Here is a 26,637-nt window from a genome sequence, read left to right as displayed (position 1 = left end):
GATCCCCTCTGCAGCTTTCCCACCAGCAGTGGTTCTCCCTCTGCTCCATCACTTCCAGCCACAGGAAATTCCTTCCTTTCAAGGCAGCTCCCACCTGGTCATGTAGCTCTGACTATTACCGAGCTCATCCTTAGAATCAGCCAAACCTTGTCTTGGTCTTGTACCTCCTGCTCACTGGCCCTCGTTCCACCTTTTAGGCCACACGGATCTAGGTGCAGCATCTTCCATTTGACAAGCATGTGACCACTTGGAGACAAATGTGCTGCCCGTCTGAGTCCTCTCCTCTGGGCATCCAGTTTCCCTGGTTCCTCTAATACTCCCTCATAGATGTCGTCTCATTTCTCCTTGCCGCTCCTCCATTCCTGGGTTGCTGGTTCTGAAAGTGTACTGGCCAGAATTGAAAGAGTGGTGGAGACAGGGATCTAGTCCTAGCCAGGGTACTGGCTAGCTGTGTACCTGGGCTGAATCACTCTACTTCTCTAGGCCTCACTCTCTCCATCTGTAAATGGAGGAGATTGGACAAAATAATCTCTTAAGTCCCTCAAGCATTAACAATCTAAATCTAGGAATCTCTGGGGACAACTGTGCTGTCTGAGCCAACTCCCTAGAAAGACCTCTCTGGCCACAAGGGGCCTTCCTTTGACAGGCCCTGTCTGGAAGGGTCTGGAAGATTAAAGAGTCTGTTTGACTGTCAGCTGTTGCTCATAACTTCTCCTGGAGCCAATGGTGAGGGGGCCTTGTAGGTTGAAAGATGACTGATCTTTCTTGGGTTTCATAGGTTTCTGGTTGCTGCTTATAGGAACTATGTTTGTGCTAAGAATTTTGTAAAAAAAAAAAAAAAAGAAAAAGGACAAAAGAAAAAAAACCATATTTCTGATGGACAGAGGTGGAGCACTTGGACACTGAAGCAGTGCTTCTTATTGGGGTAGGACCACCTCCCCGGTGGCGTTTGGAAATTGGGGGGGTGGGAGGGTGTTTCTGGTATGTCAATGACTGGAGTAGGGGGCTGCTGACATTTAGTTGGGGTGGGTGGGACGAGATGTACTAAGGATGAAATGTGTAATGTCTGGGACAGTCCCCAAAAACTCAGAATTTTCATACCCAAAATTGCTCTCTTTCATCAGAAAACCCCCATATGGTATGTTCACACCCTGGAGACAGTCCAAGTCTAGAATGTAGTGTGCCCATTGAGTAATGCAGCCCCCGGTAAGGGAGGCCTGGGTTTGAAATGCAGCTTAACTGTGGAACTTTAGGAAATTACTTGCCCTCTCTAAGATCCTGTTTTATTATCTGTAAAATGTGGTCTTGTGCAGTAGCTACGTTGAAGACTTGTTGTAAGGATTAAATGCACTGTAATGCAAGTAAAGCGCTTCTTACAGTGCCTGGTACAAAACAAATGCTAAAAAGAAATGGTGGCCATAGTCATGGTGAAGATAGTGGTAAAGCAGGCGTGCCAGGTTTGAGGGGCAGCGTCCCCCAGAGGGCATGGGACTCGGCTCAGCGGCTCCATCTTGTCCCAGGGAAGTACCAACTCTGATTGCCTGTAAGTGCTCTCAGGCAAGGAGGGAAAGCCTCGCCCTTCTCCTCCCCAGGGTCTAGACTCAGACTGTCTCCAAGGTGGGAACACACAAAAGGGCACGTTTCCTGAAGGTTTGGGTTTTGAATGCACGTGGGGGTTGAGCTGAGGTCCCTCTGGGGGATCCTCTCCAGACTCAGTTTTTCCAGCTGTGGGAAGAAAACAATCAGAGTGAAGACAAATAATACATCTGATGTAAAAGGCTTTGTTTGGAAATGCAGTGGAGTAATCAACGTTGCAAATTAATCTAGGAAACCTCACAGGCCACATGTGCATAAAAAGCTCTATGTGAGGCGTGGGTGTGGCTATGCAATGCTTTGTTGTTGATTACACCGTTATTGTTTTGTTAATTTGATCACCAAATTAAGTTACTGTGATGCTAAGGTCCTGTCAGCCAAGCCCAGGAGAACTGTCTTTTGTTGGGAAAGGTGATACTGAAGTCCAGTATGGCAAATCTATTGTTTCCCTGAGGAACGTTACTTTGATTGTAGACAGAGCACCTGCATCAGGAATAGTTTTCTGACACCAGGGCAGACTTGGTGAATGTCTTCCGGTGGATCTGCATTTTAAACAAGCTCTCCAGGTGATTCTTAAACATAGTAATGTCTTAAGTTATTATTATTAATTATTATTATTATTATTATTATTATTATTATTGTAGGTGAGAGGTAAATATTTGTCATGGGATATTTATTTCACAAATACTAACTGCTTGCCTGCTGTAATGACAGTACTTAGCACAACAGCAAAAAAATGCTTAGGTGGTGCCAGGTACTTATGTCACCAGAAACCATTATACATATTAACTCATCCAACTTAACAACCCTTGAGGTAGATCCAGTCACCTCCATTTTATAGATGGGGATACAAAGGCACAGAGAAATGGGGTAATCTTGCCTGAAGTTACACTACCTATAAGTGGCAGAGCAGAGATTCATACCTGGGGAGCTTGACACCAGAGTCTGGTGATTAACCACTGTGCTAAGTGCCCGATGCTCTGCTAGATCCAGGGAACAGAATAGTGACTAAGACACAGAGCTCACAGACCTGCAGGGGAGCCCTGACCACTCCTCCTGCCCTCTGCTCCCCTGAAGACCCCCTGCTTCCCCTCATCCATGCTTGCTGTGCCTAAGCATGGATACCCCCTTCAGGCTCTTGCTTATCTGGGTGAGGGGTGTTGCAGGGGCCTGAGCACTGGCAGATGCTCCTAGATGAAGAGTCCAGTGAATGAGATGAGTAAATATTTTAAAGGAAGAGAACAAAATGACTCACTTCTCCCTGTGGATGTGGTGAGGTATTAATATTTCAGTCCCATCGGGTTGTCATTTACAATGATTAGAGATGATGACATGGGGATAATTCAACCTGGTAGGAAGCCTCAGTTGGTGAAATACCCATATCCCAACCCTTGGGGGCTTATAGGTATTGAATACATGGGTGTCCAGTTTCCTTCAACAAACTAATCCCGATGGCCAGACATGGAGGGAGAGCAAGTGAATTGATGCAATGGATATTTAGATTTCAGCAGTGACCCTGGGGGCAGCCCAAATGCCTGGGGGCGATTTCTGGTTTAAAAATATTACTGTGCTATTTCTATACTTCTAATCTCCTAGCGATTTGGAGGCTGTTTTATGAAACACGGCATCGGGGTGGTGCTCAATGTTAAACGGCGGAAAAGATTAAATGGGTTTAAGTCTGGGCGTCTGTCACATTACAACCAAGCCCATAACTTCCATTTTCTATTAAAAATCTCTTTCCCCCTTTGACCAGAAGAAGCATTGCTGTTGATCTGAATGTCTCTCTCTTAATTTATGAAGTGTACCCCCGCCTCTCCTTCTCTCTGTAAATACACCTGGTTCTGTCTGCAGAGAGAAGAGCGAGCTGGGATGATGGCTGGGATTTAAGGGGAAAGTAGGAGTTTCCTGTCCAAAGATTTGTTTTCCAAATTAGGACTGGCTTCCAGAAAAGAAGTGAAGGAGAAACCTCATCAGGCCCCAAACTTTGAACCCTTCAGCGTTGTGACGGAAAATACTTAGGGGCTTGGGAACCAGACAGACCCTGATTGAAACTGGCTCTGTCTCCGGCTAGCTGTATGATCCTGGAGAATTTCTCCCCCTGGGCCTCTTCTTCCTCACCTGGAAATGAGACTGACAGGACCCACCTAGTACCTTTGTGTGAGGATTAAATGAGAGAATGCCCTTGAAGCACATAAGCCCAGTGCCTGGCACAGTAGCCACTCAATCATTGTTAGTCTCCTTTCTTTTGAGAACTCTGTACCATCGCCAGGCCAATAAGCCTTCAGGGGAATGAGTGTATGGCCAGAATGAAGTCAGGCAGAGGGCTACAAGAACTTGACGCATCTCAGTCACTGCCGTCGTGGGCAATGATTCAATGTGCACCGGGGAAGAAGCCTGCAAACCTCCCCAAGGCCTTCCACCGTGTCAATCCAGCAGTTTGTGCCTCTTCTCCCCAGTCCCACTAGTGCTCCTGCCTGGTAAGTTTCTGTAGGGTTCCCCCACACACGCCGCATCCTTACCTGTCACTGAGTCATTGTTTAGGCTTTTTTCGAGGAGTGTCTTCATTCAGATCTTCCTTCGAGGCTCAGCTCAAGGCCCCCATTTCGAAAGCTTTTTCTCAGCTGAGTAACTTACTTTCCCCTCCCAGTATCTGAAGGGGTACTCAGCCCTTCCTGCACGTTGCCTGGGGCTGTGAGTTAACTCTTTCCTGTGCTCCATTTTACAAGCTCCTGGCAGGTGGGGCCATTCTCCCTTGTATATGTTGTCTTCCACCACTGCGGGGGGTCCTGCTGAGAATGTGGAACAAAAGTCTTTCCTAGTCCCTGGATCAGAAAGGACCAGGGAGAAGAGGGCATTGATGCGTGCAGGAGTCAGGTGAGAGCAAGTAGGGATGGGAAAGGTTTGGAATTCTGCAGGTTGCAGAGGGGAGCTGTGCCCTGGTCACCCTAGGCCCCCTGGCCCCCTGGGGGTACTGCTGGGACAGGAATAGTAACCCCCTCCCTCACAGTCACACGTCCTCATTATGGGGAATCAATTTCCTTCACATTCTCTTTCACCTGCTGGGCAGCCCCAGGGGACAGGTAAGATGGTACAATCCTCCCCCTTTGGACTTGGAAGCTCAGAAAGGCTAATGGGCTTGCCTGAGGTCACACAGCAGGTCAGGGGTGAGCCCCAGAGGGCCTATGTCAGACTGATCCCAGGGCTCTGTCTATTGTACCACATGTTCCTCTCAAAGCTTGCTGAAGCTTTGTCACTGCTCCGAAGACTCAAACAGGAGCCTGAGAAGGAGGGAAAGCCTCACCACAACGGCCACGCCAGACTCCATGAGGTCAGAGTGAGGCTCTCGGGTCCTAAATCCTCCCCTTCTGTGATAGGGTGACTGCACATACCCATTGCTGCTGCAGCCACTCACTGGTGCCCTCGTGCCAGCCTTCATCTTGGCATGTGCCAGAGATTTGAGGTGGTCAGTGCCTCAGTTTCCCCTTGGATTTGCTCACTCATTTCTCTTGGCAGGTCAGGTGAGGCTAAATTAATGTTTATTGAAGGGCTTCTGCATTTTGGGCTGACAGGTGCCTTGTGATGGTAAAATATGAGCCCAACATAAGTGCAAAATGCTATTGTTTTACACCTGAGGGTGATGTTTCATGATGGCAATACACTGTCAGAGATGTAAGCAGAAATGAATGGTTTGTCTAATCCTTTCCAGCTCCCCCAGACTCAGAAGACAGCAGCTCACATCCTGGGGTGGGAGAAATATGAGGCTACTCTCCTTTTGCTATAAATCTGCAGTTTCATCAGCCCTGACAGGTGGCTGGACAATCCCAGTCAATTCATCAATTAAATCTACCTATTTGTAGTTGCTGAGAACCCTGTGTCCTTGGCTCTGGCAGGATCCGAGCCACTGCAGGAAGGCTCCAACTGTTGTCATTGTGGCCGATGCTCTGCTGGGAGGGGAGGTAGGCCGAGGAAAGGGGCTGTCTGGGCAGGCGAGGGTGGAATAGATTTATAGCCGGGAGAGGAGCCTAGGAATGTGTGTTCGGGGTGGGGTCGGGATGTAAGAAATGATGGGGAGGGGAACCCAGCCTGGAAAACCAGATTTTGTGTTTTGATTTGTCTTCAGTGTGTTCCATACAATAGAGCAGTGCCCTCCCCAGGCTCTGAGAGTGAGGTCAAGTTGGGTTCTGGTCCCAGCTCCGGCACTTACAATCTGTGTGACTTTGGGTAAGTTATTGGACTATGAATCTTAATTTCCTTATCTGTAAAATGGGAATATAATAATAACTTCCCTAGGGAGTCATGAAGGTTAAGTGAGATAACAGCTATAATGGGTCTAGGACTGAGCCTGGCCTGTAGTTAACAGTGAAATCGAGGTGGCTTTTGTTATTGCTACTGGTGTTATCATAACTGAGGCTACATCATACTTATCCTTAAAGATTTTCTTACCCTGTCCCTTGAATCAGACAATTTCTGAATTCCTCTTCGTCAGGAATCTTTCTGAGCTTCTTAAGTCCATTTATCAGGCTCAAAGTAGAGTCTTTTTGTTCCTTGATGGATTTTGGCTCCCTAAATCCATAAAGCTGCCATAGTAAGGGAGTCTGATTAACTAGGTTGTCTCAGGAAGCACCCAGAACCCCAGAGTGATGTCCCCTGCTCCCACAGGCTAAGCGTTGTCTGAAATGTCAAGTCCAACAGGGGCCCCTCCCAGGAGGAGTGTGTGTGTGTGTGTGTGTGTGTGTGTGTGTGTGTGTGTATGCATGCACTCGCGGTATGTTCCTGGCCATTCGAATATGGAATTTGGTAGCCAGGTGGTGTTTGAGGAAGTTGAATGTCCCCTCTTTACTACTGCAGTGGTTACAATTATCTAATGGTTAAGAAAAGAAATCAGACTCTGGGTTCAGATTACCTCTGTCTGCATCTCGGAGCCCTCACTTACTAGTTCTGTGGTCTTGGGTAAGTTGCTTTGATCTCTCAGTGCCTTGGTTTCCCCATCTGTAAACTGGGATAATAATAGTGCCTACCTCATAAGGTTGTTGGGAACATTAAAAGAGGTCATATATAAGTAAAGTGCTTACAACAGTACCTGGCATGTAAGATGCTTAATAAATATTTGTTGAATTACTCTCAATAAAGAAGTCTTTCAGAAGGTGAGCAGGCTCGTGGAAGGGGAACCTGGTAAGTGTGGATCCTAAGAGAAGCCTTCCAAAGCCTTGGTTTGCTTCCCTGTGAAGCGGTACGATTTCATGATCTTGAAGAATACTCTAGGCACTGCGAGTTGGGCATGCTCTGAGCTTCTGAGGGTCCCTGGAGGGGCCACTTTCCTCTTCCACAGAAAAGACTTGCTCAACCACCAACACCGGGACTGTCAGAGAGGAGGCAGTGTGAAGAAAAGGATGGAAAAGCAATGCTTCTCCTCCTTGCCAAGATCCTTTCGGCCACTAAGGGTGCAGTGCCGGGTGGCGACAGCAAATGCATTTGCTGCTAAGAGGACGCCCCTGACACCGCAGCAAGGAGCGCATGAGTGTGTTTTGCAGTACCGCTGCTAATGGCTTCATCACGGCTTTTTATGAGATGATGTGAATTGCTCTGACCAATGAGGCTTAATGGCCTCCCTCAATGAGCTGCCTGGTATATTCTCCCTGGAGGCTCGGCTCAGAGTTAAGCCAAGAATATTAATATAGTCCAGATGCGGGCCCTCCCCCTTGCCATAAAGTTGTGGAAATTGAGGTCAAGTTGGGTCTCCTGCAATGTTCTTTAAACAAGCAGCAGAGTGGTTTGTTTGCTCCTTGATCTTCCTGGTGGAGAGGGAGTGGCTTCCAGCTGGAGACCTGGGACCAGGCTCTCTCTTCCTCTAGGTTTGCCTCCATTTGTTCAGAGGTGGCCCTTATTAAGGGGGCAGGCTCCTTAGTAGGGAGGCAGGACCCTGATTTCACTAGTCAGAGCTGCTTCCCATAAAAGCAGGAAGGACTGAGGTCCTATGCAGAGATGAGAGTTGCAGACGGCTGTCCTCCCTCTCAGGCGGCCCTGTCGTTGCCAAGTAGCTACAATTGTGAGCACGTTCTTTCGTGTGCTAATGTGTTGCAATAGCAACATGTCAGAAATGTACGGGTCTTACAGCCTTGTCCATCCTCCCCGTATTTCACAAGCTAAGGAGCAAATGATCAGAGAGGGGAAGGGAAGTCCACAGTCGGTCATGTCAGGGCCAGCTTTAGAACCTGAGTCAGTCTCGCTCCCAAGTTCGAATTTCTCCGCCCACAATACCAGTGGTTCTCATTCAGCGCTCTGGGACTATGCATTGTCCAAATCAACCTCCAGAGGTGGAAGACAGCTCTCAAGTCCTCCTGCAGTCTTTTATCTTCCAGGCGACCATCCCCAATTCCTGCAGCTATTCTTCTTTGAACATGATCTTTGACCTTTGACCTTACAGCTATGGTATGATAGGAAGTGCACTAAGATCCTCGTTAGGGGCAAGGGTCTCAATTTCAATTCTGTTGCTTACTGGCCTGTGTCATCTCAGGCAAATCACATAACCATTCTCAGCATGTGAAAGGAAATGATAAAAAAGAGGCGATACCATTTCCTGTCAGGGCTGAACAGATGAACAGAGGTAATGGGTGTGAACCTGCCTGTGTATAGTAGCTGTTCAATAAATATTTATTATCTAAGCAATTTCAGTGTGCCTCCTGATGTGTGGGGACCCGTAGTGGACCGTGGCGTCAGAGCTTTCCCCATAGCAGAGTGGTGGCCACCTCTCTCCGTGGTGAGAGATTTTTAGCTTTTGCTATTTCTGTGCTAGGCTGGAAGCTTCTGTGGGCAGGCACTGTCCCTTATTCACCTTTGCCGGCGCCTGGCGTACGTACAGTCAGTCCTCCCCAGGTGCTGACTGGACGACTGGCGCCGGAGCCTCCGTGCTGTGGGCTTTGCATGTGTCCTGGCCTGTGAGGGTCTTACTGGCGCCCGGCTGACGGACGCATCCTCTCTCCTTCGCCTCCCCTGCAGCCCGCCCTGAAGATGTCGGCACCAGCCTCTACTTTGTAAATGACTCCTTGCAGCAGGTGACCTTTTCCAGCTCCGTGGGGGTGGTGGTGCCCTGCCCTGCCGCAGGCTCCCCCAGCGCGGCCCTTCGATGGTACCTGGCCACGGGGGACGACATCTACGACGTGCCGCACATCCGGCACGTCCATGCCAACGGGACGCTGCAGCTCTACCCCTTCTCCCCCTCCGCCTTCAATAGCTTTATCCACGACAATGACTACTTCTGCACCGCGGAGAACGCTGCCGGCAAGATCCGGAGCCCCGACATCCGCGTCAAAGCTGGTAGGCGAGGGGCCAGACGCCGGCTCCGCTACGGGGCTCTCCGTGTGAGGGAGGCAAGGGGGAGCGGGCGGCACCCTCCCTGGGGACATGCGTGTGTAACACGCTGCGCGGGGAGGCTTGGAAAAAGGCAGCCCTTCGTTGCATTAGTCAGAGTTGGATAGCAAAGTAGAACTACTATGAGCAATGTGGAATAAAGAACACACAGTGAAAACAAGTCAGCCCCTCAAGGAAAGTTTGGTCGCTCTCTGGCCTCTTAGCTCTGCCACTTCGTGTGTGTCCTCAGCGGAGAACACACCTTTCTGAGCTCCAGGCTCCTCATCTGCAAAGTGGACAGTGGTACCCACCCTGTCCATCACTACCTGTGATGGTTAAATGAGACAGCACTCCTCTAAAGGAGGGGCTCGTGTCAGTGCTTGACTCGTGGGAAACACCCAACGAGTTTCTTTAAAAAACAAACACCTTTTTATGGAAATAGACTATATAAAGAGAAGTGCTTTATATTCTACATATGCAGCTTGATGAATTTTCACAAAGTTTAACTGATGTCCACATCAGGATACACAGTATCAGTAGTTCAGAAGCCCCTCTCATGCTTTTTTCTGTCACCCTCCCCTCGGGGAAACCACAGTCCTGACTTCTGACACTACTGAGTTTTGCACTTTCCTTTAAATGGAGTCCTACAGTAGGTATGTTCTTGAATCTTTTGCTTACTAGGATGTTCGTGGGATTTGCCCCTACGGCTGTGCATAGGTGTAGGGCGTTCATTCTCATCGCTGTATAGTCTTCTGTTGTTCAACTATACCGTGCTTGACTTATGCATTACCCTGTTGATGGACATTTGAGTATACTATATCTCAGAAAACAGGCATTGAGGTAAAATTCATGATGGAAAACTCTTAGCAGTGAAGGATTTTGGTCCTTGGAAGAGTTGATGGAGTCAAGGAAGCGAGTGTTTCTCAGATGGTCTCTGTAAAGGAAACAGAATGTCTCATTTTTCTGGGTTAGGTTTGGAGGCACAGAATGGCTTACATCAGCTCCTCTTCACAAGGATGTTACGATGCGCTGGTGTGTCATCATCAGTCGTTAAGATGTGCCTCAAATAGTAAGAAAGCACTGGAGTGTGGGGAAGGCTTTTCTTAGAAGAGCCTTTTGGGTGGGAGAGGACAGGTCGTGTTCTAGCCCGCTCACTGCAGTGGCACGAGGCCTTAGACGCACCCTCTTTCCTGGCAGAAGAGAGTGAGTTCTGGGGGAGCCTCCCAACCTGCATGCCGAGTGACAGATCCTGCAAGATCTCTGACTCCTTGGGTCCTTCTGGCTCAGCAGTGCCTCTCACAAGTACATCCCATTTTGTTTGTGGGGAGAGTGTGAGTTCTTAGAAGCTAAGGCCATGCTCAGAGCATCACCTCTGGGGCTTCCCATGGAATCACTTTTCAGGAGTAGGTCCTTTGCACTGTTTCCCTGATACAACACCATAGGCCAGTCGGGGAGCCCTGAGACCAGGAATTGGAGGCTGAAGGACTGGGGTATGAGGAAGTGATGTCACATTTCTTGTTGCATACCCTTATTGAGTTAGGATGTGATCCTGTAAAGTGTTTTTTACAAATAAGGGGACTAAGACAAAGAAAGGTTAAGACACGTGCCCAAGGGCACATAGCCAGTTAATCACAGAGATACAGCTATGATGACACCCAATATTCTTGCAGTGCTTTTCATGTGCCAGGCCTTCTGCATTGCTGCCCTTATTATTATTATTAGTTATTATCGTTGTTTCCTTTTACAAATGAGAAGGCTGAGGCTCCAAAAGGTTAACTAGTTCTTGCCCAGGTCACTCAGCTGCTCAGAGGAGGAGTCAGGGCCTGTTTTTTGACACTCTTAACCACTGGCCTCTGCTGGCTCCCTGGCACTATCCCGGGTAGTGTGCACCTAAATCCCAGCCCTTTCCCCTGCTCCTCTCCGCTTCCTTCCGGGGCTTCCTTAGCTTCCTCAGTGTGCCTCTCACATCCGCAGGCAGTGCCATGCCCAAAGCCACGAAAGGGCAGACCATGGCTCCACAGAGACCAGCTGCAGTGCCTCCCTCCGCTCCTCTCCTGTATCTCTTTCCGTCACAGCCACAAAACTGAGCTGGGGAAGAATAAAGACCTGGGGAGGGCTGGGCACAGCTGACCAAACTGGAAACACGGCAATTAACAGGCTCTTGATGAAGCCAGAGGGTCTGCAGGTGCACAGCCGGAGGGGCTGCTGGGCCCTGAGTGTCGCCCTGGCAACCATGGCAGGCAGAGCAGGAGAGCATGCTGCCCAGGTGCCTGCTGAGGTACAAGGTCGGTAGGCAGTGGGGCTCTGGATGCTCCAGTTCTGCTTGGCAGACAAGGGGTGGAAGGATGGAGTGAGCCCCTGGAAGAGGCCAAGCAGAGGAGGAAAAGGGAGAGGCCCCGAGAGGCCAGGCCCCTCGGCCCTGCCCCTAAGTCTGGGCCAGCCTACCCATGGGACCTGATACATAGAGTGGCTGCAAGTGACAACACCCAGGAACCAGTGCTGGGACCACGGCAGGAGGCCTCCATTGCACTGTGGGGGGAGGGACAGTTCTGAAGGCAGAGGCAAGGCTGGGGTTCAGGTGTAGGCAGTTCAGGAGGTGGGAGAAAGCAGCAATGAAGCTTTGTTTTCGAGAATTTTTGAGACTCTCTGTGTCTCTGGGGCTCTTCATTTTCCGAGACAAAGATAGTTTCAAATATTCTTCCCCATAAAACCACTAAGCCCTCCAGAAAGTTCTGTTTATACACTCCATTTTCCCAAACTGCTTTTCACATTGAAGTTTCACAAAAATCTGTTGTTAGATCATGTGTCAGTTTTTATTTTGGTAATTTATGGTCACTGTGGCAAAAACTACTGCCACCCTGGGCCCAGGAATAATGTAGGAAATCGAGTTTGGTTTCCTGCGAGGAATTCCAGCATATTTCCTTATCACCCAATCACCCATGCTTCCCCGTGTTGAATCTGATCACAGTGCAGGGCTTAGGTGCCGCTCTCAAGGTCCTTACAATCGTATACCGTGTAATACTCACGGAAACTGGAAAGGTTAGCAGTTGGGTTTATGGTCTTGCAGAGCCTGGCTGGATATGTCAGAGGGAGAGTGGGCTGCCCGGAGGAGCAGGGAGGAGTTTGCTGGGGAAGAGTCACAGGCAGGACTAGGTCAGGGCAGGGACTTCTGGGCTGGGGGGGTGGAAGGTGGGGAGAGGACGTGATGGAGACTGAGTACCGGGGGTGCTGAGGGAGTTGAGCTGGCTTTCTTGGGCCCCCCACCACGTCCCAGTTCAGCCTTGTGACACCATCATCTTCCCCGCCCGCCATCTCTCTGCAGTTTTCAGGGAACCCTACACCGTCCGGGTGGAGGATCAAAGGTCAATGCGTGGAAACGTGGCCGTCTTCAAGTGCCTCATCCCCTCTTCAGTGCAGGAATATGTTAGCGTCGTGTCCTGGGAGAAGGACACAGTCTCCATCATCCCAGGTAAGAAAGAACTGTGGGGACATGCAGACGGGAGGGCTGGGATGGGAGAGAGATAAAGCAGAGGTGCTGAGTGGCTTGTTGAGCTCACAGAGATCTTGAGGTTGGTTCTGGTGAGCAATTTGTTACTGTTTTGGTGATGGTTTGGCAAAAAAAAAAAAAAAGTCTTTGTTCTTGGCTGGGTAATCTCTGTGTGGGATGTGAAAGTCCACGTGCCAGCAGCCTCTGCTGGGTGTGCAAAGCTCCCATCAGACACAACCAGAGGAGGGCGTCCCCCTCCTTGCTGACCTCTGGGTATTTGCTTGCCCTTGCCCTTAAGGATGGGAGGCAAGGCTGGAAGCACCTTATTTGTGAAAGGTTGTGGGAAGACGCCAAGAGGCAGGTCTGTGGTTCATGCTCCTCACTGAATGACCACAGCAACGAAGACCGAATTCTCTTAGGACCACATGGATCTTTTCTTTTCATGAGTTGGCTAAAGACTCCATCAGAATTCTAGCTGGCCTCGCTCCTTGCCTGGCATAGGAGCAGAGGTTAAAAACCATGTTGTCAGTTCACCTTGTTACACCTGCTGTGATCAAAAGACTTACATTATCGGTTCCTTTTTCCTATTCAGGGTTGTCCCTTCAACATGAAAACAGATCTAGAAACCTCAAGAGTGGACCTCAAGTCCTCAAAATGCCTCGAGGCCTCCAGTTACAGAACTGTGGTTTCTTACCTCATTTCAGCATCCCTCCCTTCATCCTGGTACATTGCAGAGTCTTGGCTACCTTGTCTTCTTTTCTCTACCAAGGACTTTGGTTTTCCTTTCTGTAAAACGGAGGGAGGAACTTGACCCACTGCTCTCTGACAGCCCCTCCAGCATTTATGTCCCATCACTAGTCATATGAAGTGATTCTAGTTGCTTAAGGTTCTCAGGTCAGTTGGGGAAGACAGACTTTTGTGCATGAAACCTGTAAAGCAGGGGTTCTTAATCCTGTGACACATTTGAAGCTTTGGTGAAGCCCCCAGTCAGTATCCCTAAGAGTGGAAAATGAACACCAGCAGGTATAAAGCTCTTTAGGTGGTTCCAGTGTCTAGCTAGAAGAAGAACCAATGCTTAGGTATATTTATAGCTAATGTGACAGAATACTTTTTTCAAGACAATAATTTGTGTTTTGCTCTTGGCACTTTTATAAGAAGATGGCCAGGGCATTATATCTTCTGACCTCAGAACTTCTTGTCCTGGGACAGGAACGCAAAGCTACTTGAAGATAGCTGCTCTTTTTGCCTTTTGTAAAACCATAGCGAACACAAAAGGTTAGGATGGGTGCTCTGGCTGGGGAGGAGAGACTCTGAGGGCAATGAATACATAGGAGACAAATGAATGCCAGAGACAAGAATGGTGCTGTAGGAAGTGATTGGAACCCACAGGGGTGACTGTGTGTGGCTCCATGGGATCTGGGACTGAGAGACCAGGGTTCTTGTATCCAGATGAGGCATGAAGTGCACAGCCCTGGACCCAAAGGGACCATGCAGGCAAGAACACTGGGCTGGTGAGTGCCAGAGAGACCCTGGACCCTGGCACTTCTCTGGGGGAAGCCGCAATAATGTTGGAGACTGAATGTCGTGTCAGTACAACAGAATCAGATTGAAGATGATTTAAAGAACAGTGGTATCTCTTATACACTTGAGTTTATGGACTGAGTTATATTCATTAAAATAATAATAAAAATAAATTGTGAGTGCTTACTATATGCCAGACACTAGGCTAAGAAACTTTCATGTATGATCTCATTTCTATCCTCACAAAAAGTCCATAAGTGTGTTTCCTCCCCGTCTACTTTACAGAAGAGGAAACTGAAGCTCAAAGAAGTAAAATAACTTCTCCTGTGTCACACATCTAATGAGCAGAGTGGCAGGGTCTGAACCCAGGTCTGTTGCTCAGACTCTGCTCTTTTTAATTTTTTAAATAATTGTTTTATTTTTCAATTAGAATTGACATATAATATTATATTAGTTTCAGGTCACAGAGTGAATAGACATTTGTATAATTTAGGAAGTGATCACCCCAATAAATCTAGTATCCACCTGACACCATACATAGTTATTACAATATTATTGACTATATTCGTAATGCTATACCCTATATCCCCATGACTACTTTGTGACAACCAATTTGTATTTCTTAAGCCCTTCCCCTTTTTAACCTACCCCCCAATCCCCCCTCCTAGCTGGCAACTATCAAAATGTTCTCTGTATCTATGAGTCTGTTTATGTTTTGTTTGTTTATTTTGTTCTTTAGATTCCATATATAAGTGAAATCATATGGCATTTGTTTTTCTCTGTCTGATTTACTCTACTCAGCATAATACCCTTTAGTTTCATCCATGTTTTTCGTTCTTTTTTATGGCTGAGTAATATTCCATTGTATATATGTACTACCTCTTCTTTATTTATCTATTGATGGATATCCAGGTTGCCTCCATATCTTGGCTATTGAAAATAATGCTGCAATGAATATATGGATGTATGCGTGTATGTCTCTTTGAAGTAGTGTTTTGGGTTTCTTTGGTTAAATACACAAAAGTACGATTACTGGGTCCTTCTTTATCTCTTGTTATAGCTTTTGGTTTAAAGTCTATTTTGTCTGCTATAAGTATTACTATCCCAGTTTTTTGTTTGTTTGTTTGTTTGTTTTCATGAAATATTTTTTTCCATACCTTTGCTTTCAGTCTCTGTGTGTCTTTTTATCTGAAGTGGGTCTCTTGTAGGCAGCATATGTAAGGGTCTTGTTTTCTTATACATTCAGCCATCCTATCTTTTGATTAGAGCATTTAATCCACCTACATATAAAGTAATTTTTGATAGGTATACTCATATAGTCATTGCCATTTTACTGTTCATATTTTTGACCTTTTTTCCCCCTTCTTTTTCTTCTTCTTAAAGAAGTCTCTCTAACATTCCTTGTAATACTGGTTTGGTGGTGATGAACTCCTTAAGATTTTCTTGTCTGAGAAGCTCTTTGTCTTTTGATTCTAAATGGTAGTTTTGCTGAATAGAGTAATTTTGGTTGTAGTTTCTTTTTTTCCTTTTCTTTTTTTTAAATTAAAGTTTATTGGGGTGACAATTGTTAGTAAAGTTACATAGATTTCAGGTGTACAATTCTGTATCACATCATCTATAAATCCCATTGTGTGTTCACCATCCAGAGGCAGTTCTCCTTCCATCACCATATATTTGATCCCCCTTACCCTCATCTCCCACCTCCCACCCCCCTTACCCTCTGGTAACCACTAAACCATTGTCTGTGTCTATGAGTTTTTGTTTCTCATTTGTCTTGTTCTTTTGTTGTTTTTGGTTTATATACCACACATCAGTGAAATCATATGGTTCTCTGCTTTTTCTGTCTGATTTATTTTGCTTAGCATTATAATCTCAAGATCCATCCATGTTGTCACAAATGGTCCTATATCATCTTTTCTTACCACCGAATAGTATTCCATTGTGTATATATACCACAATTTCTTTATCCATTCATCTATCGAAGGACATTTTGGTTGTTTCCATGTCTTGGCCACCGTAAATAAAGCTGCAATGAACATTGGAGCACACGTGTCTTTATGGATAAATGTTTTCAGATTTTTTGGGTAGATACCCAGGAGAGGGATTGCTGGGTCATATGGTAATTCTATTTGTAATTTTTTGAGGAATCTCCACACTGCCTTCCATAGCAGCTGCACTAGTCTGCATGCCCACCAATAGTGTATGAGGGTTCCTTTTTCTCCACAGCCTTTCCAACACTTGTTACTATTTGTCTTGTTGATGATAGCCATTCTGACTGGGGTGAGGTGATATCTCATTGTGGTTTTTATTTGCATTTCTCTGATGATTAGTGATGTTGAGCGTTTTTTCATATATCTATTTGCCATTTGTATGTCCTCTTTGGAGAAATGTCTCTTCAGGTCCTCTGCCCATTTTTCAATAGGGTTGTTTGTTTTTTTGTTGTTGAGTTTCATGAGTTCCTTGTATTTTTTGGATATTAGCCCCTTATCGGAGACACTGTTTGCAAATTCTTCTCCCATTCAGTTGGTTGCCTCTTTATTTTGTCGATGGTTTCTTTTGCTGTGCGGAAGCTTTTAAATTTGATATAGTCCCATTCATTTATTTTAGCTTTTACTTCCCTTGCCTTTGGAGTCAAATTCATAAAATGCTCTTTGAACCCAAAGTCCTTAAGTTTAGTACTTATGTTTTCTTCTATGCAGTTTATTGTCTCAGGTCTTATGCTTAAGTCTTTGATCCATTTTTAATTAATTTTGGTACATGGTGACAGATAGCAGTCCAGTTTCATTCTTTTGCACATGGCTTTCCAATTCTGCCAGCACCATTTATTGAAGAGGCTGTCTTTTCTCCATTGTATGTTTTTTGCTTCTTTGTCAAAAACTATCTGTCCATATATATGTGGTTTTATTTCTGGGTTCTCAATTCTCTTCCGTTGGTCTATGTGTCTGTTTTTCTGCCAATACCATGCTGTTTTGGTTATTGTTGCCCTGTAGTACAAGCTAAAGTCAGGGAGTGTGATACCGCCAGTATTGTTCTTTATTCTTAAGATTGCTTTGGCTACTCGGGGTCTTTGGTGGTTCCAAACAAATCTGATGATTTTTGTTATTTTTCTTTAAAAAATGCCATTGGGATTTTGATGGGAATTGCATTAAATTTGTATATTGCTTTGGGTAATATGGCCATTTTAACTATGTTGGTTCTTCCAATCCGTGAACACAGAATGACTTTCCATTTCTTTGTGTCTTCTTCGATTTCTTTTAAAAATGTCTTATAGTTTTCAGCATACAGGTCTTTCACATCCTTGGTTAAGTTTATTCCTAGGTATTTTATTCTTTTTGCTGCAATTGCAAAAGGAATTGTTGTTTTTATTTCTTTTTCTGAGATTTCATTGTTAGTATATAGGAATGTAATGGACTTTTGTATGTTGATTTTGTAGCCGGCAACTTTACTGTATTCTTTGATTGCTTCTAATAGCTTTTTGGTGGAGTCTTTAGGGTTTTCTATATATCGCATCATGTCTTAATGAGTCTAGCCAAGGTTTTGTCAATTTTGTTAATCTTTTCAAAGAACCAGTTCTTTGTCACATTAATTTTTTCTATTGTCTTTTTGTTCTCTTTTTCATTTAGTTCTGCTCTGATTTGCTCTGATATTTGTTATTTCCTTTCTTCTGCTGACCTTGGGTTTCATTTGTTCTTCTTTTTCTAGTTCTTTAAGGTGTAACATGAGGTTGTTTATTTGGGATTTTCCTTGTTTCTTGAGATAGGCCTGTAATGATATGAATTTCCCTCTTAACACTGCTTTTGCTGCATCCCAAAAGTTTTGGTTGGATGTATTTTCATTCTCATTTGTTTCTATGTATGTTTTGATCTCTCCACTAATTTCTTCTTTGACCCGGTGATTCTTTAAAAGTATGTTGTTTAATCTCCATGTATTTCTGGTTTTTCCTGCTTTCTTTTTGCAGTTGATATCCAATTTCAAAGCCTTGTAATCAGAGAATATGCTTGGTATAATTTCAATCTTCTTAAATTTGCTGAGGCTAGTTTTATGTCCCAATATATGGTCTATCCTTGAGAATGTTGCATGTACACTAGAAAAAAATGTATAGTCTGATGTTTTAGGATGAAGTGCTCCATATATGTCAATTATGTCCATTTCATCTAATGTCATTTAGGGCTGTTATTTCATTATTTATTTTCTGTTTGGATGATATATCCACAGCTGTCAATGACGTATTTAGATCCCCTAGTATAATTGTGTTTTGGTCAATTTCTCCCTTTAGTTCCATTAGTGGTTGCTTGGTATATTTCGGTGCTCCCTGATTGGGGGCATAAATATTGATGACTGTTATGTCTTCTTGTTGTATAGTCCCCTTTACCATTATGAAATGTCCATCTTTGTCTCCTGTTACCTTTTTCACCCTGAAGTCTGTTTCATTTGATATCAGTATAGCTACACCTGATTTTCTCTGGATACCATTTGCTTGGAGTATCAATTTCCACCCTTTCACTTTGAGTCTATGCTTCTCCTTGTAGCTGAGATGTGTCTCTTAGAGACAGCATATGGTTGGGTTTAGTTTTTTCATCCAATCTGCTACTCTGTGCCTTTTCATTGGTAAGTTCATTTCATTTACATTTAGGGTGATTATTGACATGTTAGGATTTCCTATCATTCTATCTTTAGTTTTCTGGTAAGACTGTGTCTGCATTGTTTCTTTGCCTTTTTGTTGTTGTTTATTATTTCTGTGTGGTGGTATTCTATGATGTTTCCCTCTGTTTCTTCTTTTATTACAGTATATATTTCAGTTCTGGATTTGTGGGGGTTTTTTTTGTTTTGTTTTTTTGTTTTGAGTGGTTATCATTAAGTTTATGTAAAAAAAAGTTTGATATTTAGAGTATTCCATTTTCTTCAGCATGCTTACTTTCTCCATTCCCATATTCCGGTTCAGGCCTTTACTCTCCCCCTTTTTATGTTTCGGTTGGCACAAATTGTCCCTGTTGATGGTGGTCAAATAGCCTCCTTTGGTATTTCTTGTAGTGTAGGTTAGAAAATTCCCTCAGCTTCTGTATGTCTGGAAAGGTCTTTATTCCTCCTTCATATCTAAAGGATATTTTTGCTGGGTATATTATTCTTGGCTCATAATTTCTCTCTTTCAATAGTTTGAATATTTGGTTCTACTCCCTCCTGGCTTGTAGAGTTTCTGCTGAGAAATCTGATGATAATCTAATGGGCTTTCATTTGTAGGTTACTATCTTCTTTTCCCTGGCTGCCTTGAGGATTCTTTCTTTGTCATTGATGTTTGACAGCTTCAATACAATGTGTCTTGGAGAATGCCTGTTGGGGTTGAGGTGATTAGGTGTTCTATTTGCTTCTTGGATTTGAGGATCCAGTTCTTTCCACAAGTTTGGGGTGTTCTCATCAATTATTTGTTTGAATATACTCTCTGTTCCCTTCTCTCTCTCTTTTCCTTCTGGTATGTCCATTATTCTTATATTGCTCTTTCTGATGGAGTCAGAAGTTCTTGTAGAGTTATTTCATTTCTTTTAAGTCTCAAGTCTCTTTCTTCTTCCATCTGTATCGTTTTTAGATTTCTATCTTCGATGTCACTGATTCTTTCCTCCATTCGGTCAACTCTATTACCTAAGCTGGATATTTCATTCTTAATTTCTTCTATTGAGTTCTTAATCTCCAGAAATTCTATTTGGTTCTTTTTTTAAAATTTCAATCTCTTTGGTAAAATGTTCATGTTGTTCTTTGATTGTGTTTCTGAGTTCATTATACTGCCTGTCTGTGTTTTCTTGCATCTCGTTTAGTTTTTTGAGAACTGCAATCTTGACTTCTCTGTCATTTAAGTCACATATTTCCATGTCTTTAAGTTCCTTTTCTGGACACTTTTCACTTTCTTTCTGAGCTTTCTTGTTGTCTTGGTTATTCATGGCAATTAGTGATTTATTATTCCTCTTCCTAGGCATCTACAGGAGTGGGTTCTGCAACAGGTTGATAGGAAGAGGTCTTTCTTTTTTTTTCCAGTACGTGTTGGTAGAATGTTTTATTTTCTCTCCGACTGCAGCCTTTTATTCTCTCTCACACTGTAGTGTTATGTTTTCTCTGCACTATTCCAGCTTCTCAAACAATGGGGGGATTCCCTGGAAGGTGGGCTTCTCCTCTGTTAACAGTTTGCCTGGGTCATAGGGCACTGCATCCGTGTGGGGATGTGGAGAGCTTTTGAAGTTCCAAAGCTCTTCCTGCACCATATTTAGAGGTTGTGTGTTTCAGCAGCTCTGTTTACTCCTGCAGGGATCCACCCAGATAGGTGGGGAGAGGGGCGGGGTGAGTTGTGAGAGGTGGCCCAGAACAATGGCTTTTACTATCACCACAGACAGTCCTGCTTCCACAGCTCCCTTCCCTTTGCCGGAAGTTGTTGGGCTGCAAATCTGTGACTGCAGACCACAGTTCTCAGAACTGCAAATATTCTGTTCTTTTCATCTGACACTGCTACTGTTCTGCTTCTAGCACTGGGCAGGTGGGGGCAGGGCGAGCTCTAGGAGGGTAGAGAGGGGACGGCTGGTCTCAGTGCCTAAGGCTTCCGTTCCCTGCGGCAGTGGGGGCTTAAACCACCGTTTTCAGCCTTCTTCCCTCAGTCTTTTCTCCGAGGCCTCTGCCGTGAGTGTTGGGTTCAGCCGTGTTATATGCTGTCCCCTCAGCTCTGTGTGCCCTAAACGGAGCCCTAACAGTTCAAGTTCTTCCCTCTCCCACAACTGCGGTAGTTCCGGGATGCAGCAAGCCCAGAGCACTGAGCTAGGTCTGTGTTCTGCGTCCACAGGGCCCCGTGTCTGCACTTCTCCCTTCCCTCCTCCCCTGCTCGCACAATTTGCCCACCTTTTGGTGAATTCAGTAGTGAGCCTCTTCATCTTGCCTGTTTGCTGTGCAGGGAGTCCTTTGTGGAGTTATAGTTGTTCAATTTGTTGTAAATTCCAGGGGAGATTTCCAGAGGCTCACCTCACACCGCCATTTTGATGACGTCTCTTAGTTGTAGTTTCTTGCTTTTCATCACATTGAATATTTTGTTCCAATCCCTTCTGGCCTGCAAAGTTTCTGTTGAGAAATCGGCTGACAGTCTTATGGGAGCTCCCTTGGAGGTACTAACTGCTTTTCTCTTGCTGCTTTTAAGATTCTGTCTTTGTCTTTAACCTTTGGCATTATAATTATGATGTATCTTGCTGTGGATCTCTTTGGGTTTATCTTATCTCGGACTCTCTGCACTTCCTAGGCTTGTATGTCTATTTCCTTTGCAAGGTTAGGCAAGTTTTCCATCATTATTTCTTCCAATAGGTTTTCAATTCCTTACTCTCTCATCTTTTTCTGGTACCCCAATGATGCAAATATTGGTATGCTTGATGGTGTACTAGAGGTCCCTTAAACTATCCTCATTTTGTTTTATTTATTTATTTATTTATTTATTTATTTATTTATTATTTTTTTCTGTTTTGATTGGGTGTTTTCTGCTATGGTAACTTGTAAATCACTGATTCAATCCTCTGATTCTTCTAATCTGCTGTTGATTCCCTCTAATGTATTCTTCATTTCTGACTGTTTGTTTTTTATGTTTTCTATCTCCATTTTTATGTTTCCTATCTCTTTGTAAAGGTTCTTATTGAATTCATCTACTCTTCCCCTAAGTTCATTGAGCATCCTTGCAACCAGTGTTTTGAACTCTGCATCTGGTAGATTGCTGGTCTCCATTTTATTTAGCTCTTTTGCTGGAGCTTTGTTCTGTTGTTTCATTTGAGACATGTTTCTTTGTCTCCCCATTTTGGCTGCCTCCCTGTGTTTGTTTCTATGTATTAGGTAGGGCTGGTATGTCTTTCTGTCTTAGTAGAGTGGTTTTATGTAGTATTATGTAATAGGTGTCCTATGGGACCTAATGGCACAATCTCCCTAGTCACCTGAGCTGGGTAGTCTAGGTGTGTCCCTTGTGTGGGTTTATGTGTCCTCCTGTTGCAGTTGAGCTTTGGCTGCTGTTTGCACATCAGTGGGAGGGATTGACCATCAGGCTGATTGGTTGATGATTGGCTTTGACTACAGTGGAGGAGCTTTTGTACAGGGGCTGATGCTATGGAGCAGGATTCATGTTAGCAGAGCTCTGGTGCCTACTCAATCTTCCCTCTGGGTGTGTCACCCATGGAAGCAGCCAGGTGATGCTCCGGCTTGGTCTGAAGCTGGCCACTGGATGTACTGGCCCTGGGGCCTCCTGGGAGGGGACCCGCTACAGGCCTAGTTCAGCTGCAGCCTATTCCCTGCCTGGGGTCACCTGGCATGAGCCACAAAGCAATCCACAGATGGCAGCCACCAGCCCTGTGCTTGGAGATACCTCAAGAGGCCAAGCTGGGAACTGAGGCCAGCAGCCACTAGTGCCAGGCTTAGAGCTGCTCAGCAAGAGGTATAGGACCGACCAAGACCAGATGCTTGTTGTTTGGGTTATGTGAACTTTTGAGAGATTTTAGGAAAGTCTGCAGTGTGAGCCGAGATAGATCATTTGTATGGAAAAGCCACTGGAAGCGGCTTGCATGGGTCCAAAAATTTGGTGGAGCAGGGCATCAGGGAATCACCAGGACAGAGTGAATGCTGTTAGTCAGGTTGATGGAGACAGATATGGCAGCCATGTGCATCTGCACTCTGGGAGGTGGGGAATAGCTCAACAAAGAAATAATGGATTCCACCAGCACTTCTGCCTGGGAGAAAGCTGTCCCTCTAGCTCTTGCCCTGCAGCCAGACAATTGAGTTCCTCCCGGTATGACCCCAGCCCTGTAGCTCAGAGAGAGTGAGTCTGCCAATGAGTAAGTTCATGTGTGGGCCCTTTTAGAGGAATGCCTGGGACTCCAGCCACCTTCCATCTCACTTAGCCACAATCTCTGCTTGTTTTTACAACCAGAAGTTGTAGGGATTTCTCTTCCCAGCCCTGGCACCCTGGACTGGGGAGCTTGGTGTGGGGCTGGGACCCCTAGCTCCTCTGGGGGACCACAACAGCTGAGATATCAGTGCTTATTTTTAACTGCCACATGTGGGTTTGGGACTAGCTCATTCTGAGTCTCCGCCTTTCCTACTAGTCTCAAGGTGACTTCTTCTGTATGTCTTTAGTTGTAGGACTTCTGTTCAGCTAGACTTCAGGTGATTCTCAGTGATGGTTGTTTTGTAATTTAGTTGTAATTTTGATGTGGTTCATGAGAGGAAGCAAGCACAGCATTTACCTACTCCATTATTTTGCCTGGTAATCCTCTCAGCCTGTGCTCTTAACCCCACACAGAGCTGCCTCCGGGTACCTGTACACATGGATCCAATAAAGTGTCATAATGGAAGATTGTGTGCAGCAGGCAATGTGGGCCTTGGTCTCCATAGTGGGAAACAAATCAGTGACGGTTTTTAGGGAAGGTTTTGTGGAACTGAGTTGAGTGCAGTGATTAAGAACCTAGACTCTAGGACAAGACCGCCTAAGCTTGAAACTCACTCCATTGCTTACCAGCTGGGAAAGTCATACCCCCTTGTTGCCTCAGTTTCCCCAACTATAATAGAATGGGGATGATGATTAACTACCTCATAGGGTTCAAGTAAGAATGAAATGAGTTCATTTATATGAAATGCTTTGAACACTGCCTGACACATTGAGGCTGGGCTGTGGCTCTGTGATGCTTATTAGTGGGGAAGAGAGTATTCTCCTCTGTGCTGCTGTTTTTTGTTTCAGTGTATGAATTTTTATGTAACAAGGTCTGTGTCCTTCACTAGATGAGCTTCTCAAGGGTGATAACTGGGTTGTTTTCATCCATGCATCTCTGGCTCCTAATGTACCACCTTGCACATTCAGGGAAAATTCTCACCAAATGTCCAGTGAGTTCATGAATGGAGGGTTGGGAGAGTTCTGAAGGAATGTGGGAACGGTGTGGACAAGGCATTGAAATAAGGATGTGCGCAGTGGGCATTGGGTAGTAAGTAGCCCAGCTCAGAGAGGAGAGGGGGAAGGTTAACTTGGCTCTTGTGTGTAGGAGCTGGAGGCAGTGAGCTTCCCCGAGGCAGCCCTTGTAGTTGGTGCTTCAGGGCTATCTTTCATGTCAAGACTGGGACGGTGGCCCCAAAGGGCATAATTATCAGGGAAGTAGGATTGATGCTAATCTGAAGGGCTCTGTTAAACTTTGGTTCTGCAGAAGTCCATTCTTTCCTTTAGCCTTGGAGAATTTTCCTCCCCTGCCCAGCCCTCCAGCTCTATCCATAATCATTCTAGATCCTTCCACAGCTACATTTTAGATCCAGGGACCGACTTCCCAAAGCACATGAATCCAACTGACACACTCCCAGAGGAATCCACGAAAACCGGAGACAGTGGAGTTTTGCTTCCTCCAAGCTCTGTAGTTGAGGGGCTAGAACTTAGGCCCACATGCTCCATGCTTTCATTTTGGAAAATGCAACTTGTTTATGGATTTATTTTTTCATAAAAATAGGATTCTCTGTCGTTCATAAACCGTATGAACTGTATGTTGGCTGGGACACTTGGATAGCAGACACAGTGGGGGAAGATTTAATGATTAGGTTGCCTTGAGGTTGAGGGAGGACTGAGGAGCTCGAGTTATGCCCTGTCCCAGGGCTTCTGGAGCAGGGAGGATGGCATTGACTTTGATCTATGGATCTGTAGGGCTGGGCTGAGAGCCTCCACAAAGCACAGGGCCAGCAGAAGCATGTGCTACAGAGCGGGAGAAGGGACGGAGGCTGATGTGGGCCAGTCAGGCCCCAGGAGACATCTCCTTTGGGAGAGCAGGTGCTCTGGGAAGAAGAGGCTGATGGAGTGGGTACAGGCATCTCTGAATAAGGAGCCTTCATTGACACCTTCCTCTGAGGGGCTTTGGAAAGAATTAGAGGCTTGCGGCCTAAACAAACTCCATGAGTTGGGTACGCATCCTAGAGTTACCTGCTGAAAGTCTACGCAGCTTTTTTGTTGTGCTTTTCCCAGGGTTGGTAGGGGCTGGAGAGACCACCCAAAGTGCTGCCTTTGCGTGGAGCTACTTTATGTACTTGCCCCTTCTGCCCTCGCCCCTTTTGTCCCCTCAGCTGGTCATCTTCTTTCCATCGGGCTATTTAAAGTTGTATGTGCACAAACACAGGGCCTCTCACCTGTGATTGGGCAGACTCCTGTCCCTTACTTCTCTCCCGGGAACTGGCTGCCCTGAGTGGGCAGCATGGGGGTAATAGGGCAAAGGGCCGTGCACAAACGTAAATTAAAATTAAGGCCTGCGATGAAGCTGACATGTGGTTTGATTTCCCATCTGCGTGATCACCATTACGATGCATGTTATTGGATATAAAGATAAATCCAGCCCTGTTCCTAATAGCTTTTAATTTCCACCAGAACTGATTATTTTGATGCAGGCTCCTGTGAGAGCTTCCCGGCATGCTCTTGACTGGCTGTCCTGCCCCAGTAGGGAGTTTTGGACACCGCTCAAATGCAGGCCAGATGTATCTGGCGGTGCTCTGGAAAATAAGCCTGGATCAGCTCCCTTGTCTATGCAGATGGGGATCTTGCATGCTGGGTTGTCATCGTGCCTTGGCTTGGCTGGGAGTGCACCGGGGGCACTGTGTGTTGGGGACGGGAGAAGCAGAGGCAAGAAGGAATCTAGCCAGAGGGGCCTTTTCTGCAAAGCGGGCAGCACTCCCCAGCCACAGCCCACCTTTGCCCAAGGGGAGAGTCAATGAGCCCGCCACTCTTCTTCTGCCTCCCTAACTATCCCCAGTTGCCCAAGTTGTTTATGGGTTTTTCTACCTCTTTTCATTTGGTCCTGCTGTCTCCTCTGCCTGGTCTGCACCAATCCCGCCTCTTTTTTTTTTTTTTTTTTTTTTTTTTTTTTTTTTAGGAGGGCGCAGATCACAGTGGCCCATGTGCGGATCGAACCGGCAACCTTGGTGTTATTAGCACCACGCTCTAACTGAGCTAACCGGCTCCCCCAATCCCTACTCTTCTCATAGATACCCTACTCCTCTACTGTCCTTTAAACTTGGTTCACATGTGTCCCCTTCCATGAGGCCTCACATAACCTTCGGCAGAGCTTCTCACACCCCTGGTTCCATTCCTAGAGCACTTACTTCATTCTGTATTATGTTGTAGGCGACAATTCTGTCTGTCTGCTGCAGGAGGGTGTACAACTTTATCTTTTTCATCTCTTTATCCCCAGGACTCTCATAATACCTGTCACAGCATAATAATAGTAACAACAAGATTAATGATAATATCCATGCATTGAGACCTCTTTTGTGTTAGGCATTTTACATATATTATCTCTAATCCTCATAATAACACTTTAAGAGAGATAACATGTGTTTGTTTTGTTGGGTCCCCTCCCCGACCTCACCCCCCAATTTTATAAATGAGGACAATGAGACCCAGGGAAGTTAGGCAACTTACCCGAGGCTGCACAGCTAACACGCAGCCTGCGTTTGAGCTGGGATCCTCTGGGGTGCTCTCCTTCCTGCTGCCTCTCCAGAGCAGGGCCATCATTCAGAATGGACTATCCTCAAGTTCCAACATAGGAGGAGGGCCTGTCCCTGTCTCCTGCACTTGCCTGGGGACAGAAACGTGTCCCCAGCCCTTGCACTGACTTCTGGCTGTGTGTGCGGCGACCAGAGGTTTTGACTTTTCTGAAGAGCAGCAGATCTCC

The 26,637-nt window shown here is 45.7% G+C and overlaps 1 protein-coding gene across 2 annotated transcripts in view; it reads left to right on the top strand.

The window, feature by feature from the left end:
• DSCAML1 (DS cell adhesion molecule like 1) overlaps positions 1 to 26,637 on the top strand; it is a 352,803-nt gene that overhangs the window by 7,068 nt on the left and 319,098 nt on the right. For both annotated transcript variants that reach the window (XM_033121166.1, XM_033121167.1), the window contains exons 2-3: positions 8,590 to 8,907; positions 12,263 to 12,409. In XM_033121166.1, the coding sequence (XP_032977057.1) occupies positions 8,590 to 8,907; positions 12,263 to 12,409 (465 nt within the window). The remainder of the gene's footprint in view (positions 1 to 8,589; positions 8,908 to 12,262; positions 12,410 to 26,637) is intronic.

Source organism: Rhinolophus ferrumequinum, chromosome 11 (genome assembly GCF_004115265.2).
Source record: "Rhinolophus ferrumequinum isolate MPI-CBG mRhiFer1 chromosome 11, mRhiFer1_v1.p, whole genome shotgun sequence".
Lineage (NCBI taxonomy): Eukaryota > Metazoa > Chordata > Mammalia > Chiroptera > Rhinolophidae > Rhinolophus > Rhinolophus ferrumequinum.
This window is presented reverse-complemented; position numbering and strand designations above follow the sequence as displayed.